The following is an 18,436-nucleotide window of genomic DNA, read 5'->3' on the forward strand; positions in this document are numbered from 1 at the left end:
TGAAGTTCTGAGGATCTGTTTCACAACACTGTGAATGTACTTAATGCTGCTGAACTGTACACTTGAAAATGGTTACCATGGTAAATTTTGTGAATGTGTTTTTTACCATAATAAAAATAATCAAAATTTTTTAAAAATGAGAGAAAAGGGTTTGGGATCAAAAAGGAAGCTGATCTTTACTAAGTTCTTTAAGAGACATTTCACAAAAAATATGAAAGAGGGAATAAAGAGTGACTTAAGAAAGAATGAATGGGACTTCCCTGGTGGTGGAGTGGTGAAGATTCTGCCCTCCCAACTCAGGGGACCCAGGTTCGATCCCTGGTCAGGGAACTAGATCCCACATGCATGCCGCAACTAAGAGCTCGCATGCCTCAACTAAGGAGCCCGTGAGCCACAAGTAAGGAACCCTCAAGCCACAACTAAAGAGCCCACGTGCTGCAACTAAGGAGCCCACGTGCTGCATCTAAGGAGCTGGAGAGCTGCAACTAAGGAGCTCACCTGCCGCAACAAAGACCCGGCACAACCAAATAAATAAATAAATATTTTTTTAAAAAAAAAGAATAAATGAATGAATGAAAGATTACATGGGATTGAATAACACAAAGAAAACTTGAGTGGGAACCCACTCCCCACCCCCAGTTCAGGAAAAGCAGTCTTTCAGAAGGAAAACAAAATGATGAGATTCATAACTTTTGGGGAGAAGAAAAGCTGGAAAGGGATCTAACTTTGAGAAGCTTACCTCCAGAGCAAAGCAGAGAAATAATGAAGTCAGTATAAGAGGAAAAACATTTAATTTTATTAACAACAGACACTTTGTAGCAATTAACCTGCTATACATGATGCTGTGACACACCATATCTATGGCATATAGTCTGTGAAACTAACTTGATTAAATGAAAACAAATTTATTGGATCTTTATGTTATTAGCAGCATTTAAAATGCTATTTTCATCACATTCTGACTTTTAAAATGAAGAAATAAGAAAAACTATATATTTGCATGTTCTGAATAAGGCATTCATTTGTGTACTATTTCTGGAAGAATGAAACTGATCTTTACCAGGCAAGATAAACATCTGAATATTGGTCCCATTACCTCTTTGGGTCCAGTTGTTCCAGAAAGGAAGCTGAGCGTGGGCAGTGTGCGTGTAGAACACCCTCACGTCTTGAGGGGCGAGCAGTTCAACGAAATGAGAGGACTCTAAGAACTCTTTCTTACAGTGCAGGATCGAAGGAGCCTGTTCAGAAACGTGCACTAACCTTCCAGACAGAAATGAAAAAACTGCCACGAAGGTATCCTACAAAAAATATTTAAAATAAAAGCAAAATATTGAGATACATACTGGCAATATTCCCTGAATAAATTTCGTCTAGACGTCTACCATGAACAATAGCTTAATACCATGATCAGTAGCTTAAAACACATACACACACACACACCCCTGCAAAGGCAATAAATCGCTGTAAAACCTGCATTGTTCCCTCTGAAGGTTTAAGTTCTGCCAAACAATGCACCAGCTCATTCTACACGGACTAAACACAGTGTATACACTGTGTACACTTCTGATTCCCTCTCCTTTGCAAACTGTACCTGGAAGGACTGTCTTCTCTTCACCCATATGCCTATTCCAGGCTTCAAGACCAAGCTCAAGAGTCACTTGCTCCAAGACGTTGTCTTTGACAAACCTCATTACATAAGAATCATTTCTCTAATGTGTTCCGTTAGACATATACATAGCTTGCTTATAATCGGCCACTGTTTGTACCTGCTAGCAAGTGGCGTATGTTTTCCTCTCTAGATTTACTTTGAAGATCTTAAAGGGAAAATGTTTTCCTTAAACTTTTTTTCCCTTAAATCTCCATAGCGCCTACTACCGTGTTATAAACACATCAGTTAGTAAAATAAGCACTGTGACATTAGGGATAGCTCATGCTCCAATATTATAAAACCTTTAAGTTACAATTACGTTGAGGTCTACACATAAATTAAGTAATCTCCATCACATCAGCAAAACATGAGGCTCCATTATTCTGTCAACACGAAGAGATTCAAAAAAGATACACTAAATATCTCTTCCAAAATTTTACCAAAAATGACAGCATCTCAACTCACCTGCTCTATAAAATCCAGTTGTTACAACTTGAAGTAGTAGGTATTGGAACTAAGAATGACATAAATAGAAATTAACAATTCGGAGATTAGAATAAGATGCAGGAAATCACTCTGCAGTGTTATTTTTTTCTTCATTTGAGAGAACTCAGGGATGCTAAGGAGAGAGAGGCACCTCATGACAGAAGCAAAGCCAACTACTACTTATGTGTTGCTTCCTGTTTTTAGATGTTTTCTCTGGCAAGGGCAGGAGAAACTCCACAAGGCCTCTTTAACAGTTTTCTCCTATGCTTGACCTCAAACTGTGGTTACTGAAATGCTCAGTTATTATTTTAAAAAATCTGCATCTAGATAAGATCGTTAGGAAAAATCACCCAGGTTGATATGGCAAAATCTGTGAATTCTTACTGTGTTTTTGGAAGTGTGCTCCGAAGCAATAGTGGCCAGCTCCTCACGACTGTACATGGTCACGTCTGCTTGAGGCGCTCCATTCTGATTGAGAATCTGGAAAAACTCGCTGTTTGCTAAGAAACACAGGAAAATAAATAGGTAGTCCAGTGACAAGAGTATCTTTAGGAAATCATTTTTCATCAGTATAAAAGCAGGCTTGTTTTTTAGGATGAGGACACCGCAGCACGTTTTCCTTGAAACCAGATCGTTTTCTTCTTTCAACTAAAATACTGATAGTTGTACAAACTTAAGATTTTGAATTTTATGAATTCTGCATGTTCCAGATCACAAGGAATGAGACACACTGAAGGTACCAAAACAAGGTACTGAAACCCAAAATTCCAAATACACACACAGGAAATCTGTATGGCAGAAACATTATTCGAGGATTCAGGAACTATATACCATCTATGAAGCCACAGAGGTTTGTGCTACAGAATGCGTATTTTTAAAATCCCTTGAGAAGAAGTCTGAAAAGCCATAAAAAGAAAAAAATGTTTACAACCATTCGTTTTTAATTTGGTAAATTCCTGATACATCATGACTGTATTTTAAAAGTATGTCCACGGCAGAGAAATGTAAATGTATTTAATCAAGTGTATTTTTCCCCTAATAGTCACAGAAGACTATATTTTAAAAAGTGAATCTTCAAAATGTGCTTATACCGAGCTCTACTCTCCTGAAACAAATCAGCAAAATACTGCACGGTTACTAAGCTATGACACAAATAAGGTTCTCCGAGTGCTCATGTGAAAAACTAAGATGCTAATGGCATCAGTGTAGATTTGCACGTCTCACATAAAGCACCATAAAAAGCTCAAAACATTTCTGTGCCTAAAACCAGGCAGACAACTGCTCTGGCCCGGCTGCTGTTTACGAGCAGTGGTGTCCGTGCACGACTGTATTCCCTCTCCAGCCCGTTTACCTTGCACGCTGTGTACGCAGCGAAGGGCATAGTTGAGAGCATCCAGGGTGCTTGGTTTACTCTGTCTCTCTGACGGAAAGTATTTTTTCATTTCTTGGACAACCGTTATAAGGTCTTTGGAAACTCTGTTTCGATCTTGTGGTTCACTGTAAGATAAAAAAGATTCTAAATTCACACTTTCGATTATAATAAGTCAACTTTTACTGAACAGCGTATTTCACGCCAGGCCCGCTTTCTAAGCCCTTAACATGGATCAGCTCATTTAGTTCACAGATTTATTATCCACCACTTTTTTTTTTTTTTTACAGGTGGAGAATCCCAGGCAAAGAAATGGGTAAACATCAAGCATTTTCCACTCTCTTATTCCCACTTCAGCCTAGAGTCAGCTAAATTCCTCAACCACTTTTTACCTTTTGGTTAATTTCCTTCAGTTTCTCCAGGGTATTTCATTCTAAGTTGTCTGAGTCTCTTTAAACTTTTTCCTAGGCTTACAAACAAAATATAGAAAGATGTAAGCCCGCCTTTCCCCTCTACTACGCCAGCAGAGAAGAACAAACACATCAGGTTATTTCACCTGTTGCTGGTCTGCACGCATTTGCTCCGCAGCTGGTATTTCCGGCTCCACATCTCAGCAGAGTCCTTCCCCAGCGCCTCAGGACCGCTGGCCTGTGGTCCTTCAAGTTCATGAGGCTGCCTCCGCCTAGAGTCCTGAGATTTACCACCGGACACTTCCAGATCTTCACAGGGATCCATCGCTCGCCCGGCAGTCCTCAGCCTGTCGCCTGCTACTTTGCTACTTTGCGATCGGCGACGGAAATGTACTTCTCATTTTGGTCCAGGCCATCGTCTCAGAGAAAATGTCAGTCATCACAAGCCGGCAAGTAGAGGTACTCTTTCTGCTCCTCCGGGGGCACTTTTCTCCCCAGTATTTCCCTGCAGTCTTGGACGTCTCCGCTCACGGGAGGTCCACCGTGGAGGGGGACGGTGGAAACAAAGGTGACAAGTGTCAAGAGAAACACAATCTGATGCTGGAAGCTCGGCTGTGGCTCGCGGGCTGGGCAGCCCCAGGGGGATCCCGGCTCCGGCCGCCCCGAGAGTCGGCGTGCACCCAGGACCCGCACCCGGCAAGGGGCAACTTGAAGCACAAAGTTCCCACAGCGCAGGACAGGCTCGGGGCGACGGCGCCCGGCGGGCCCCGAGGCCTCCCCGCCCGGGCCGAGCCCTCACCCGCCGCCGCCGCCTCCCGCGGACCCGCGCGCCGCCGCTAGCCCAGCTGACCCGGCCCCACTCAGTCTCGAGGCCAGCAGCGTGCCGGGCGGTCGCGGGCGCCGCACCCCCCGCGCACCACGTGAGCGGTCCCGCCCCCGGGTCGCGCGATTGGCTGCCGCTGCCGGCTCTGCGGGACCCCATTGGCCTGGGGGCGGGACCCGCGCAGGGGCGCCCCGGTTACATAAGCGGAGGCGTGTGAGCGGGGCAAAGGTCCCGGAGCTCTTTACGTAACGCCGGGGGTCGGCCCGAGGACGGCGCTCGGCCAATCCCGGCCGGTTGGCACGTAAGGAGGGGGCAGAGGGGCCCAGAGGAGGCTCCAGTCCCCGCCCCGCTCCCGGCCCCGGGGGATGGGCCCCGGGGGCCGCTGGAGCGAGCGTGGCAGTGATTAGGGCGCTGGAGCCGCCAGTCATGAGGGGGCGGGCCCCGGGCGGCGGGGTGGGCGGGGCCTGCGCGGCCTCCACGTGAGCGGCCGCGGCTGCCCCAGCTCCAGAGCTGGGGAGAGCGGCGCAGCGCTGAGGGCGGATCGGGACCACGCTTGGCAGACGTCCCTGCGCTTTCCCTGCGTCTTCTCGGGTTCCCGTCGTTTCCATTTTTCTTAACGACCTTCTTGCTCTCGCTCCTGCGGAATCTTAAGTGAGGGGCTGTGAGGACCCGGCAGTGTAGCAGCCCTGGAAAGATCAAACCCGGTTCTCAGAAGCGGAATTTGGACAGCGAAACTTAAAACATTTCCCTGGTCTTCCTAAAGTTAAAGATTCACTTAGCAACTGGAGGAAGACAAGTGTCTGTAAAAGACATTATTTTGGGAAAGGAAGGTGTAGAGAAGGCCTTTAAAAAACACCGTCGGAAGACTCTTTTTATTTGTGTCTCGACTCCTCCGAAGTGGAAGGTGCCATGTAGAACTCCGCCCCTCTCCGGTGCCTGGTACATCAGAAATCTTAAGTATTGGTTGGATGAATGAAAGGAATTGTAAATAAGAGGAGGGGAAAGTGAGGTGTGGTAACTGTTCATATTAGGTATTGGATAAACCACCTTATTTCTCCAAATGATGCTTACTCTCTTCCGAATCTCTATTTTGTTAAACTGCATTCATTCAGCAAATATTTACTGAGTGCAGGTCTGGGGATGGCAGGTTTTGATGGAGGGAGAACAGAGAACTGTTTTCCACATGCCATGTTTGAGATGTGCACTAAACATCCAAGTGGAGTGAGTGGTCAGGTAGGCAATTGGATCTCCCAGCTGGGAACTTAGGGGAGAAGCCGGGGGTGGAGATACAGTTTACATTTGGCAGTCGTCAGAGTGTCTATGGAGTTCACAGTGATGGGTGAAATGGTGTCAGTGAGAGAGTGCCGATAGAGAGAAAAGGGCCAAAGACCAAGATTTGGGGCACACAGAGATTCAGAGGTCAGGCAGAGAACCAAGCAAAGAATAAGGAGCCATAGATGAGGCTGAAAGAAAACCAGAGGAGTGTGGGGTCCTGGAAGCTTGATAACGAAGCATTTCAAGGAGAGAGCTGGCAACTTTATCAAATGCTGGTGATAAGCAGAGTGAGACAAAGGCTGAGAATTTCCTGTTGGGCTTCAGCAAGATGGTGACCTTGGTTAAAGACGTCTCAGTGGTGTGGATTGAAGAAAAGTAGGATGTGAGGCAATGACTACAGGAAGACATAGGGAGGAATTTTTCTGTGACGAGCTATAGACAAGTATTTGTTGGCTGGAGGGAGGGATGTGGGCATCACTATTAAGTGATGGGGTGATCCAATAAGAAGGGAGAAGTGAATGACGCAGGAGGGAAGGGCTGCAGACAAGAGGCAGTTGCCAGAGAGAAGTCCTTCGTGAGGCTGGGGATCCAGAGCCTTGGCCAGAGGCAGGCACTTCTCCCAACAGGGGATTGTCCGTCTTGGCGGTATAAAGCCAAGTAGAAGATTTCTAAATGCACTTAGCTTGCTATTTAAAGGATGAGAAAAAAAAAATTATTTTCTAATAATTATGCCATAATTGGTTTATTTAGTAAATTCTACTTTTACAGATTGAATTTTCTGCTACTATGAAAAGCAGCTCAGTTGGAAATAAGTTTGCTTATTTTTAAATGCACTAAGCAGTCTGGTCAATTTTATTTTATCTTATTTTTAAGGTATTTTTTTTTATTTATTTATTTTTGGCTGCATTGGGTCTTTGTTGCTGTGTGCCGGCTTTCTCTAGTTGAGGTGAGCGGGGGCTACTATTTGTTGCGGTGTGCAGGCTTCTCATTGCTTCTCTTGTTGCGGAGCACGGGCTCTAGGCGCACGGGCTTCAGTAGTTGTGGCATGCGGGCTCAGCAGTTGTGGCTCACGAGCTCTAGAGCACAGGCTCAGTAGTTGTGGCGCACGGGCTTAGTTGCTCCGGAGCATGTGGGATCTTCCCGGACCAGGGCTGGAACCCGTGTCCCCTGCACGGGCAGGCGGATTCTTAACCACTGCGCCACCAGGGAAGCCCGAGTCTGGTCAATTTTAAAGCAAATAATGAATCATCATTCAGAGCCAATAAAAAAGTTGCCATACTTTAAGAAACATTTTATTGGTGATGCAAATCTAGAATTATCGTGTAAGAGACACAAGTCATTAGAAAATACAAGACACGGGGAATTTGCCCCCATTCCTTGACTGAAGTTGTTGACACAAAGGAAGATGTTCACAAACATTCCATTTCTCCTCTGGGTGACAGACAGGACTCCCTCCCACCTCTGAGGTGAGCCACGGTCACCTGACCTGCTTTGGCCAATGAAACGTGAGCAGACGTGAGCAGAACGTGCCGGCTCCACTTCCCGGCGCAGGCGTTGAGAGCCGGTGCACAATTCCTGCTGGTCCCTTCCTTTCCTTCCGCAGTGATAACCGGAAACGAATGTTTACAGGAAGTCCCCTCACCCCACCCCGCAGGGACTGACGACAGAGCCTCCCTGCTGACTGGCGTGGGACACAGAGCACGAGCAAGGAAAAAACTTTGAGCCGTGGCGATTTGGGAGGTGTCTGGTACATAGCACCTCTCCAGCGTATCATGAGTGACGTAGATGGTGACCAAAAGGAGCGGCAAGTCCAGTGGGTTTGGCTAGTGTGGTCACTGGGTCGGTGATCGTGCCATTTCTGGAGCAGACACTGTGAATGATCGGAGGAGGGGCACGGGGCAGGGGATGTTTCCTTCTGGTGAACGCTGCGTTTGAGAGGCTTACGGGCAATAGGCCAGGCCTCATCAGCAGATGAATGAAAAGAGGGATCATGAGCACAGATAAGATTGCCTGGGGAGGGTAAGTAGAATGGAAACAGAAGCCCCCAAGGAACCCTGACATTTAAGGGAGAAGCAGAGAAAGAGGAACCGCTTTAGGGTAGATTCTCCTTTGAAAATGGCACCGAAAGTTCACACGCATTTCATTATATCATGCTCCCGAACAAAAGGCACGATTCCACACTTACTGCTTTCCCAGGGACACAATCGCACGCCAGACAAGAAAAGCAGTGACTGTCTATCCGAGGCAATGGAAAAACGTCAACCTGCTTATCGCAGGATTCTACTGAAAACTGGCATTTTATTGTGAACATACGCAAGTCTCCTTCCACCCATAGTATATTGTTCCCTAGGGCTCGCAGAGTAAGAGTGGAAGTACATTCAAGGGGAAAGATATGCAGAATGAAAACAAGAGGCGTCCCTCTCCCACCCAAGTCATCTTCCCACGCCCCACGTGGGCAGCGACCTGGTCCAGCACATACCGGCCGGCTCTATACTAGTCACTTCTGAAAGACCATATATTTAAGAAACTCAAAAGCCAAATTCTGAACGTTTTAGGAATCGTAAGAAAGCCAGTTTCCCACGCATCTCCTCTACTGAAAAGCACTTTTCACATGGGGAGTGGTATACAAGGAACTCAGAGTCCTCAGGGAGGGGACTGGTGAGAGAGCAAGAGAGGAAGGGGACTTGGGGTCTGGAAGGGCGACGCGGGTTGAGCAGCAGCCCTACAAGCAACACAAGCACTGAGTTCTGTTTATAAACACTTTATTCGGTTTGTTACAGTGGGCGACTCCCAGCTAAATGCACAGATATAGGCGAAGTATTCCTGGGTTAACGCAGCAGCCAGTGGGTTACGTGGGACTGAGCATCGAGGCCAAGGAGAGAGCACCGAGGATTCAGAGTCGACCCGGCCGGAGACCTGAGCCGAGGGTGGGCCAACGTCCCAACACTGACAGCTGCTCCCTTCTTCCCAGGTTGGCACACTGCAAGGCATATTTTCAACTTCACACCATTTCACTGATATCAGGGGAACAGATATTACAGAAATGGAACCTGGGTCCTGGTGCAGCTTAACTGTTGCTTTGTAAGTCACAAACTAGTGTGTGAACAAGAATTTTAGAATATTCCACTAACGGTGAGCCACAGGGTGGTAAGACTCCTTTCCCCCTCACTGCCTCGTCTGTTTTCATTCCTACCTGAATTCCTGTCCTTAAGCCACACACCCTGATGTCCAAAGTCTCACGTACACAACAAAAGCCTCTCAGATGACAACAGCTATTTCCAAAGCAGCATCTTATGCAGACAGTCTGTGACATCAAAGAAAGAAAGTGTCTCTGGTTAGCTATCCTCTGTAAAAACTCGTTCCCCCTGACCAATGCCTAATCGAGAGCATAATTTAGAAGGCAGATTTAGGAAGTGGACTATGGATCAAAATAGGAAACAAACCCCAAAAAGCTATCGTCCGTGGGAACTGGGCCAGAAAATGACCAGTTCACAGATGGTCTCACTTGAAGACTACAGAACTGTTGGTCACATAATTATTAGAAACATATTGGAGTCTACAGCTGATAATCTGCAAATGGCTGGGTAAAACTCTGTCTACAGGAATGAGATGGTCAGTCGAGCTCAAACCTTCTCTAACCCCCAGGAAAAATGCTGGGTTGGAAGGAGAGTCGCAAGACCTACAGCCTTTCAAGGGCAAGAAAGGCCTGCCAGGATGTCAGAGGTTCACACACAATATTACAATTTTAATTCTGAAGGGCACCTTGAGTCCCACTGGTCACTTTTCTGAACTTATCTACCAGGAACAGACTTGACATCTGACTGGGATTTAACTTTTTGGCAAAACAGAAACTTTGGTCACAGCCACAGTTCTATAAAAATGTTTTAACGAGGTTATTATTTCTGATTAAAACAATATTTTTAGCAAGTGATACATAACAGTAACAAGAAAGTAAACATCTTCATATCTAACGCAGGAGCAAAAACTCTTTACCAGCATCTTGTTTTAAATACAGCCAAAGAGTCAGCAGTGTTTATAAACAGTAGAGAGTTCTCTTAAAGGGAATCAGAAAAATAGCAAAATAAGGCACAGTCTGTATTTGTGTTAGGCAGTAGTGTTCTTTCTGGAAGGCACAAATTGGAATCTGACTACCCAAAGGTTTAAAATGAGGGTAATGTCATATGACTAGGACAGCTAACTTGGAACAAATTTCCTTAACTGGAATCACTGGCAGTTAATCAGACAACATTACCGCTAGGTTATTACACTCTGCAACTTAAGAAGTCTTCTTCATCAGCCCATATGTAAATTTGAAAAGGCACTGTGCAAAATGGGGGCTGGGCTGACTACACCTCTAGTTTGGAGTGCATATTACAAAACAAAGGCACATTTCCTAGAAAACAAACTTTACAGTCACTAACAGAAAATAATCATTTTAGATATAACAGTAGGTAAGCTTGATAATATAGCAGGTTCTAAATCAAAACTCTTGAAGAGGTTTCTTGAACAGCAGGCTGGAGTTTCACTGGTTCTTCAGGAAGAAACACTCCACACTAATAAGCAGGGGAGATGCAAAAAAGTGGAAAAACAACAGTTTAGTCGTTCAGTGCAAATACAGAATAAACATCAAACACTGCAGTCTAAGTGTGAACAGAAATTCAATTTCTGTCCAATTTCCTGTTAGTGGCTTTTCTACATTTTTTGGAGGGCTAGAGGAGGCTGTCTAAAAAAGGATCCAAGATATATTTCTTTAAATAGTTCTCACGTACTGGGCTATGAATGGCAATGGGCTGTTCCAATATTGTACACAGTAGCAGTAGTAATGATCATAATAATAATAATGATAGTTGTGTGTATATATATTTCTTTATATAACTATTATTATTATATGCCAGGCACCATCCTAAGCACCTTTTATATATTAACAGCTTTGTCCTCATAACAAACATATGAGGTAGGTACTATTATTATCCCCATTTTATAAATGAGGAAACTGAGGTTCAGAGATATTAAATTACTTGCCCAAGGCCACACAACTGGATGGTGGAGCTAGGGTGGATCACAGGTAGTCCATGCTTTTAATCACTAGACTACACTATTTCTCATAAAAGGAAACCTCTGATGAAAATATATTCAGAGAGAAAACTTACTTCCACTCATTCAGTGGAAATGAGTAAATTTTCTCTAACGTCAAAGGATTACTGTTTATATCGGAAAATCTCAGACTCAGCACCCAAGTACTTAAAACACTTAATAATGAAAACAAAAACCTTTGGGATAAACTAACATCTCTGAGGGAACTTTTATTTGGAGTTCCTGTATATGCAGTCCATTGTGAGCAGAGGAGGCTTCTGCAAGGAGTCTGGAGCAGGGAACTCACCAATGATGATGACAATGATGATGACGACAACGCTGATCCCTATTGCCCACATCTGTAACGACACATACGTCCATTTCATATTCAAAACTAGAGATTAACGTGCTTACTGAAAAGCATCATATAATATCGTTCTAGTCACAGAAGGAGAAATAAAGGTGCACCACCATCTGAAATATTCATAATTTTTAAAGCCTAAACTTAATGTTCTCAATTAGGGCCTGGAAGTTACTTATCTGCTTTTTATAACATGTTCAAATGATCTGTGGTCCCTACATAGGCCTTTGTGTATACCTGTCTTCCACCTAAAGAAGGGCTACTAAGCCTGTCCCATACGTCAGAAAGTGTCACTTCCAACCCAGGAAGGGATCTGATCACAGCACATTTCTTTCGCAGCTGTGTAACCTCTGCTTTGGGCCATGCTCCTTGCGCGGCTGCTTCCTGCTCTTCTGTGGAGCACACTGCGGCTTTCGAGTGGCTCTTCCCTTTGACACTGGAGCCATTCACAGCCACGTGGAAACTGACCACCTGTCCAGCCCTCTCCTGTCAACCTGTGTGCAGGGCTCTGCTGGGGTGGAGGGCTGGAAGGGGCTTAGGTCTACGATTGATTTGGGATGGTCCTGTTCTACATGCTTCTGAAGGTCGGCCCCAGAACATGGAGAATTCCCAGTTGTGGGGACAGGAAGAGGATATGCAGTCAGTGTTTTTGATTCAGAGTCAATCCACACTTCCACGCGAGGGAAGGCAAACTCAAGATTCATGAAAGTTCAATATGTGTAGCCTCTGTCTACCCTGAGACTACAGAGGGTGACTTAATGTAAAGACCAGTTAAAAGCGAACTACCTTGCAATTCTTCCACCAGTATTTTCTCTTCAGCTTGGCAGCACTCGTTTCAAATTGGGAGGCTCCTGCCTGCAGTGCGTCTGCACGGTCATCCAACTCAGAGAGCTTCTGATCTCTTTCCAACACCTTATCCACGTTGACCCTCATGATGTCCACCACCTGACGAATATGATCACGCTCAGTTACACGTAAAGGAATGAAGAACAAAACTCCTCAGTGAAATTTACCGGCATTTTTTTTTCAGGTCAGCACTTTACTACTTTGAGCCAAACTTCCATTCAAAAAAAAGAAAAAAGGGCTCACCCTTTCAAGTTAAAAACACGCAGCAAACTAGGAATAGAAGGGAACTTCCTTAACATAGTAAAGGGCATCTATGGAAAAACCCACAACTAACATCCATGCTCAATGGTGAAAGACAAGGAGGCCCACCTTCACCACTGTTGTTCAACATTGTACTGGAAGTTCTGGCCAGAGAAATTAGGTAAGAAAAAGAAATAAAAGGCATCCAAATTAGAAAAGAAGTAAAGTGATCTCTATTTGCAGATGTTTCCATGTACAGAAAATACCAAAGTATCTACCAAAAAACCCTACTAAAGTTAGTAAACAACAGTAAAGTTTTAGGGTACAAGCTCAATAGCCATAAATGAGCGTGCTTCCACACACTAGCAATGAAAGGGAGATTAAGAAAACAATTCCATACGATAACACCCAAAAGAATAAAATACCTAGCGATAAATTAAACCAAGGAGGCCAAAGACTTGCACACTGAAAACTGTGAAACACTGCTGAAAGGAATTAGACCTAATGAAATGGGAAAACATCCCATGTTCATAGATTGAAAGACTTAATATTTTTAAGAGGGCAGTACTCCCCCAAGTGATGTACATATGTATAGATTCAACACAATCTCTATCAAAATTCCAATGGCTTGGTTTTTTTTTTTGCAGAAAGGGAAAAACCAATCCTCAAATTCATATGGAATTCCAAGGGGCCCTGAATACCCAAAACAGTATTGAAAAAGAAAAACAAAATTGGAGGAGTCACACTTTCCAATTTCAAAACTTGGTGCTGGGACAACTGGACAGCCACTTCATGAAGCTGGACCCTTACCTTACCCCAAATGCAAAAATTAACTCAAAATGGATCAATGATCTGAGTATACAACTAAAACTATAAACCTCTTAGAAGAAAACGTAAGAGTAAATCCTTACAACTTTGAATTTGGCCATGGATTTGACACCAAAAGCAAGAACAACAAGAGAAAAAACAGATAAATTGGACTTCATAAAAATTAAAACCTTTTGTGCATCAAAAGACATTGTTGTCATAGCTGTGAAAAGACAATCCACAAGATGTAAGAAAATATTTGCAAATCATGTTTCTGGCAAAGATTTAATATCCAGAATATATAAAGAATTCTTATCAACCAACACCAGAAACAGACTACCCAATTAAAGAACTGGCAATGGACTTGAACAGACATTTCTACAGAGAATATATACAAACGGCCAACAAGCACATGAAAATATATTCAACATCATTGGTCATTAGGAAATGCAAACCAAAACCATGATGAGTTACTAACGCATACTCATTAGGATGGCTATAACCAAAAAAATGGAAAATAACAAGTGTTGGTGATGATGTGGAAGAACAGGAACCCTTGGACATGGCTAGTGGGAGTGTAAAATAGTACATCACTGTGGAAAAGTTTGGCAGTTCCTCAAAAAGTTAAACACACTAGGGCTTCCCTGGTGGCGCAGTGGTTGAGAGTCCGCCTGCCGATGCAGGGGACACAGGTTTGTGCCCCGGTCTAGGAATATCCCACATGCCGCGAAGCGGCTGGGCCTGTGAGCCATGGCTGTTAGGCCTGCGCGTCCGGAGCCTGTGCTCCGCAATGGGAGGGGCCACAGCAGTGAGAGGCCCGCGTACCGCAAAAAAAAAAAAAAAAAAAAAAAAGTTAAACATAGTATTACTATACGATCCAGCAATTCTACTCCTAGACCCATAACCGAGAAATGAAAACAGGTGTACACATATAAACATATATGCAAACGTTTATAGCAACACTGTTCATAACAGCCAAAAGGTGGAAACTCAAAAATCCACCAACAGATGAATGGATAAACAAATTGAGGTATCCATGTGCAATGGAATACTACTCAGCCACAAAAATGATGTACTGATAAACGCTACAACTTTGTAGAACATGTGATGCTAAGTGAAAGAAGCCAGACGCAAAAGGCCACGTATTGTAGCCCTTTTATATGATATATCCAGAATAGGCACAAGGATAGCAACAGAAAGCCAATTAGAGGCTACCATTCGGGAGGAAGGGGGAATGGGGAGTGATTACTAAATGCATACAGGGTGTTCTTCAGGGATAGAGGAAAAAAAACTGAAACTAGACAGAGGGAATGGTTGTATAACACTGTGAATATACCAAATAGCCCGAATTGTACTCCTTAAAATGGTTAATTGTATGTTATGTAAATTTTACCTCAATCTAAAACAAAACAAAACAACTCTCTTTAGTAAAGAAAAAGGACCCAATCTGATTTCATAAGTTAACAGAAGTTTCATGTAGGATGGAATTAGAATGGGTTTCTCAGCATGAAAATGTAAAAATTTCACAATTAAGGTCATAAACAAAACCTTCAGACCAAAATATTACCATATGATTTAACAACAGAATCTAATATTAGTTTAACTCTGCTTTTTAAGGCAGCTAAATGCAGAAAGACCAAGATATGCTTGTTCAGCAGTGATGGCTTTTAGGACTATGGAGATATTAATACTAGCTTGAATTTCTCAAACAATTTTCCATTGTAGGTCTGCATATATAGGGCAGAACAAAAGATGCTCTGAGGGTCTTCTAACTCAAGAATTCCACAGATACAGATCTGTTGGGCTAGAGAAGTTTCCCAGCACCTGCCTCCTGCATGTCGATAGGCAACAATTTACAGAGACTTGCTGGGCTGGGTAACTAGTATGTCACACTACTGGAGAAAGAATTTTGATGAAAAATCTGGTCAGAAGGATTGGTCCTGGCTTGCGCAATCTATAGGCCTAATCCTCAAAATTCTATTATTTTATAAAGTGGTTCTTTTTTCTTCTCTAATTTTTTATTTATTGTGGCAAAATATACATTACAAAGTGATTCTTGAAGGAATGTTCTCAGAGAGGAGAGCCTGTACTTTAGGTATGTGATTCGGTCACAGGAAAACAAGCTTGAAACCAGTAGGACATGACTTCTCAGAAGCTTAGGTAAGGGCTTGCAAAACAGTAGGGGACAAAATTTTTTTACGTTTATGACAGTCAAAATTTACTTTACATTCACACTTTTACGATCCTTTTTCTAAACAGAGCTATTCCCAGAGTGTTCCCATGTTGGCTTATGATTCATGTTTACAGCACTTCTGGGCAATACCTCATCCACTTGATTTTGTGTCTGCTGAAGTCTTCTACTACCGCCAGAGGCAGCGCTTGACCCTGCAGGTGCGCTTGTAGTCCTGAAACATGAAAAGACACAAGCATGAGTAAATCAGGATTCCAAACACACTTCTGTAAGTATGAAGATGTACTGGAGAAGCCTCAGTGTTAGGAATTTCAGAACTAAAGCAGAAAAAGAAAATCCTTCCTGCATCAACGAACAGAGGCCCAAATGACACCTCTTCTAATTCCTCTATAACTTTAAAGATTCACCCACGTGTTCAAAGGGACCAAGGTCTGAAGTGAAGGTTTAACAGGATCTCCTTTGTATCACTGAAGGACCTGATCCTAAGATAGGTAAACTCTGCTTTCCCATTTTTTATTACTTGTTTTAAGACCTACACCTACTTAAAGGCACTCAGTACTCTTTTGAGCTTTTCACTGTGGCAAGAATGGTCTTCATAGTTATGAACAATTATAGAATGCCCTTTTTCCAGTATGGAGAAATAGATTCAGTTAGAGAAACAGAGTCAGAAACACCAGGGTGTGGCGTTGAGGGGGCGTCAGTGGGAAAGGTAAGATGAAGCAATGCTCCCTCTCTTAAGAGGTACTTCTTTTAAAATCCTCATCGAATTCTTTATTTTTCCCCCGGACAGATCTTTTTTGACCACTCTGGCTTTGAAGTCCTAATTGCGTCCATGACTTGGCAATGCTTTGGTTTTTCAGATATAGAAATATATAGCCTTGCCTTCTCTAATAGATCACAGACTCCTGTGTCTTAGAGGTCTCTTCCCCGTGTCTTGCATACAACGGCCACTGATTCACTGATTCAACCGACAGTTATTTTATACCTACCACGCGTCAAAGACCAGGGAAGCAGCAGATCCCACCCCTACCCTCAGAGAGTTTATTGTCTGATCGATAATAGCGAAGGGCCATGTACTGGTGCATTTTCTCCAAGCATTTTCTCATTTAATCCTCAAAACTCTTTGAGGGGGACACTACTATTAACCTCATTTCAAAGATGAGTAAAGTAAGGTTTAGAAAGTCCACACCGCTGGCTGCAGTGGAGCCTGTGTTTAGACCAGGTTCTGTATAATCCTACAGATCTCAGTTTTAACCACCGCGATCTACTGGAACAGCAGCCTCAAGCAGGAACACTCCAGAGGGGTGGCCCTAGTTCCTGGAAGGAACTCTGCGAAAGCACCCATTCCTTCCTCCTCTGTAGGTGAGGAATGAGCAGGTTGGAGAGGGGACACAGGGTCCTGGTGAATCTTGACACTTAGCGTTCTGGGAATGTTACCACGGGAAACTCCACGTTTTCAAGTACAAGAATGCTTCTGCTTAAAAAGAGAGCGGAGGCGCACAGCTCTGCGCCAGGCTCCACTCTGACCGCAGGTGCCTTCACACAGGGCCCAGGTCTTTTCCCTTGCAACTGCCGGAGCCCAGCCCAGGCACCAGGCAGCGAGCAGGCTCTGCAGGACGAGGGCGGTGGTCACAGCTCCCCTTAGGGAACTTGGTGGGGGGGGGGGGAGGAGGGGAAAAGGGGAAGCGGAGGGGCGGGGGTGGCTCTCCCTACCTCCGGAAAACCCCGGCCGCCCCGCCCTCACCCCTTCCGCGTCCGCCCGCCGGCCGCGGCGCCCTCCGGCGCGGCCGGCGGCGCCGCGGGACCGATCTGGCCCGTCTGCAGTCCGCACCCCCGGGGCCTCCACCCGCCCCCAGGCCTCGGGAGCCCCCCGCGAAGGCCCGCGCGGCCTGCGCCAGCGTCCGAGAGGCGGCGGACGGGAACCGGGCCGGGCGGGGGGTCGCAGCAGCGGGCCGCCGCCATCCGGGGCCGAGGCCGCTCCGCGTCGCGCTGTGTCACTCACATTTTGTTAGCGGCGGCAGCGGGCGAGGATCGGCTGACCGGCGCAGCGGGACAGGAGACCTGAGACCTGAGACCTGGGCGGGGCGGCGCGGGGGCGGTGACGTCACCGGGATGGGCCGATGGGTGGGCGGGGCGCGCGCGGCGCCAGGGGGCGCGCCGGAAGGGGCGGGGCGTCTCGGGCGGGGACACCGCAGATCGCTGAGGCAGGTCTCTGGGCTGCAGCTCCATGTCTTTGCCGCCGCCGGTACGGACGCTGAGGCACGTGGTGCATTAGGCTCTGAAAAGGGACTGTGCAGATAAATGAAGGTGGGGACGTTTTACGTTATTCTGGGACCGTGGGTCATTTCTCTGGCCCTGACAGTACTGGAGACAGCCCATGGGCTTCCGCTGAACGTGTCGCATTAACCCGGTGGTCCTGGAGACCGCCATATTTTCCCAAGAAACTTGTCAAAATGAGGGGGGAAGTTCATTCAGGGTATTTGTCACAGGCGTTGATTGGATTAGGTTCCCTCTCTTCGTGTGTTCATTTGTGACACGTATATTTTTCACTGCACAGATCTTATTATAATCTGTTTATGGGAGCCTTGACATGAGGGACTGTACTTTCTACGTTTCTGTATTTCCGGACCCCCAAGCACAGAGTAGGTCCTCAACTTTTGATTTCGGGTTGAGGCTGAGGCAAAAATCTGAATGCAGTGAGTTACTGTGCAAGGTCTTTAAGCTGTTACTGAAAGTATTCCTATCAACGTCGGCAACTCCTACATTAAACAAACAAAACACCACAGAACACCAGTAAGTCAACTGGCAGATCAGATGAGAAATGAAAATAAACACCAAACTGTCTTTTCCAACTCTAAATGGCATAATTTGAAAAGGGAAATGTTAGTGTGTATTAGAATAAACAAG

The 18,436-nt window shown here is 45.1% G+C and overlaps 2 protein-coding genes across 3 annotated transcripts in view; both read right to left on the minus strand.

The window, feature by feature from the left end:
• PER3 (period circadian regulator 3) overlaps positions 1-4,720 on the minus strand; it is a 61,186-nt gene extending 56,466 nt beyond the window's left edge. For both annotated transcript variants that reach the window (XM_082832458.1, XM_082832457.1), the window contains exons 1-4: positions 4,060-4,720; positions 3,486-3,631; positions 2,519-2,634; positions 1,097-1,298 (exon numbers count right to left, since the gene is read on the minus strand). In XM_082832458.1, the coding sequence (XP_082688584.1) occupies positions 1,097-1,298; positions 2,519-2,634; positions 3,486-3,631; positions 4,060-4,238 (643 nt within the window). In that variant the 5' untranslated portion in view covers positions 4,239-4,720. The remainder of the gene's footprint in view (positions 1-1,096; positions 1,299-2,518; positions 2,635-3,485; positions 3,632-4,059) is intronic.
• Positions 4,721-8,805: 4,085 nt separating this feature from the next.
• On the minus strand, positions 8,806-17,758 carry VAMP3 (vesicle associated membrane protein 3; the record flags this gene model as incomplete). The annotated part of the gene is made up of 5 exons (XM_082860289.1): positions 8,806-10,564; positions 11,392-11,443; positions 12,232-12,390; positions 15,662-15,743; positions 17,532-17,758. The coding sequence occupies 5 exons, from the start codon at positions 17,756-17,758 to the stop codon at positions 10,545-10,547; spliced, it is 540 nt and encodes a 179-aa protein (XP_082716415.1). The 3' UTR covers positions 8,806-10,544.
• Positions 17,759-18,436: the final 678 nt, after the last annotated feature.

This window comes from Leucopleurus acutus, assembly GCF_964270905.1.
Source record: "Leucopleurus acutus genome assembly, chromosome: 2".
Lineage (NCBI taxonomy): Eukaryota > Metazoa > Chordata > Mammalia > Artiodactyla > Delphinidae > Leucopleurus > Leucopleurus acutus.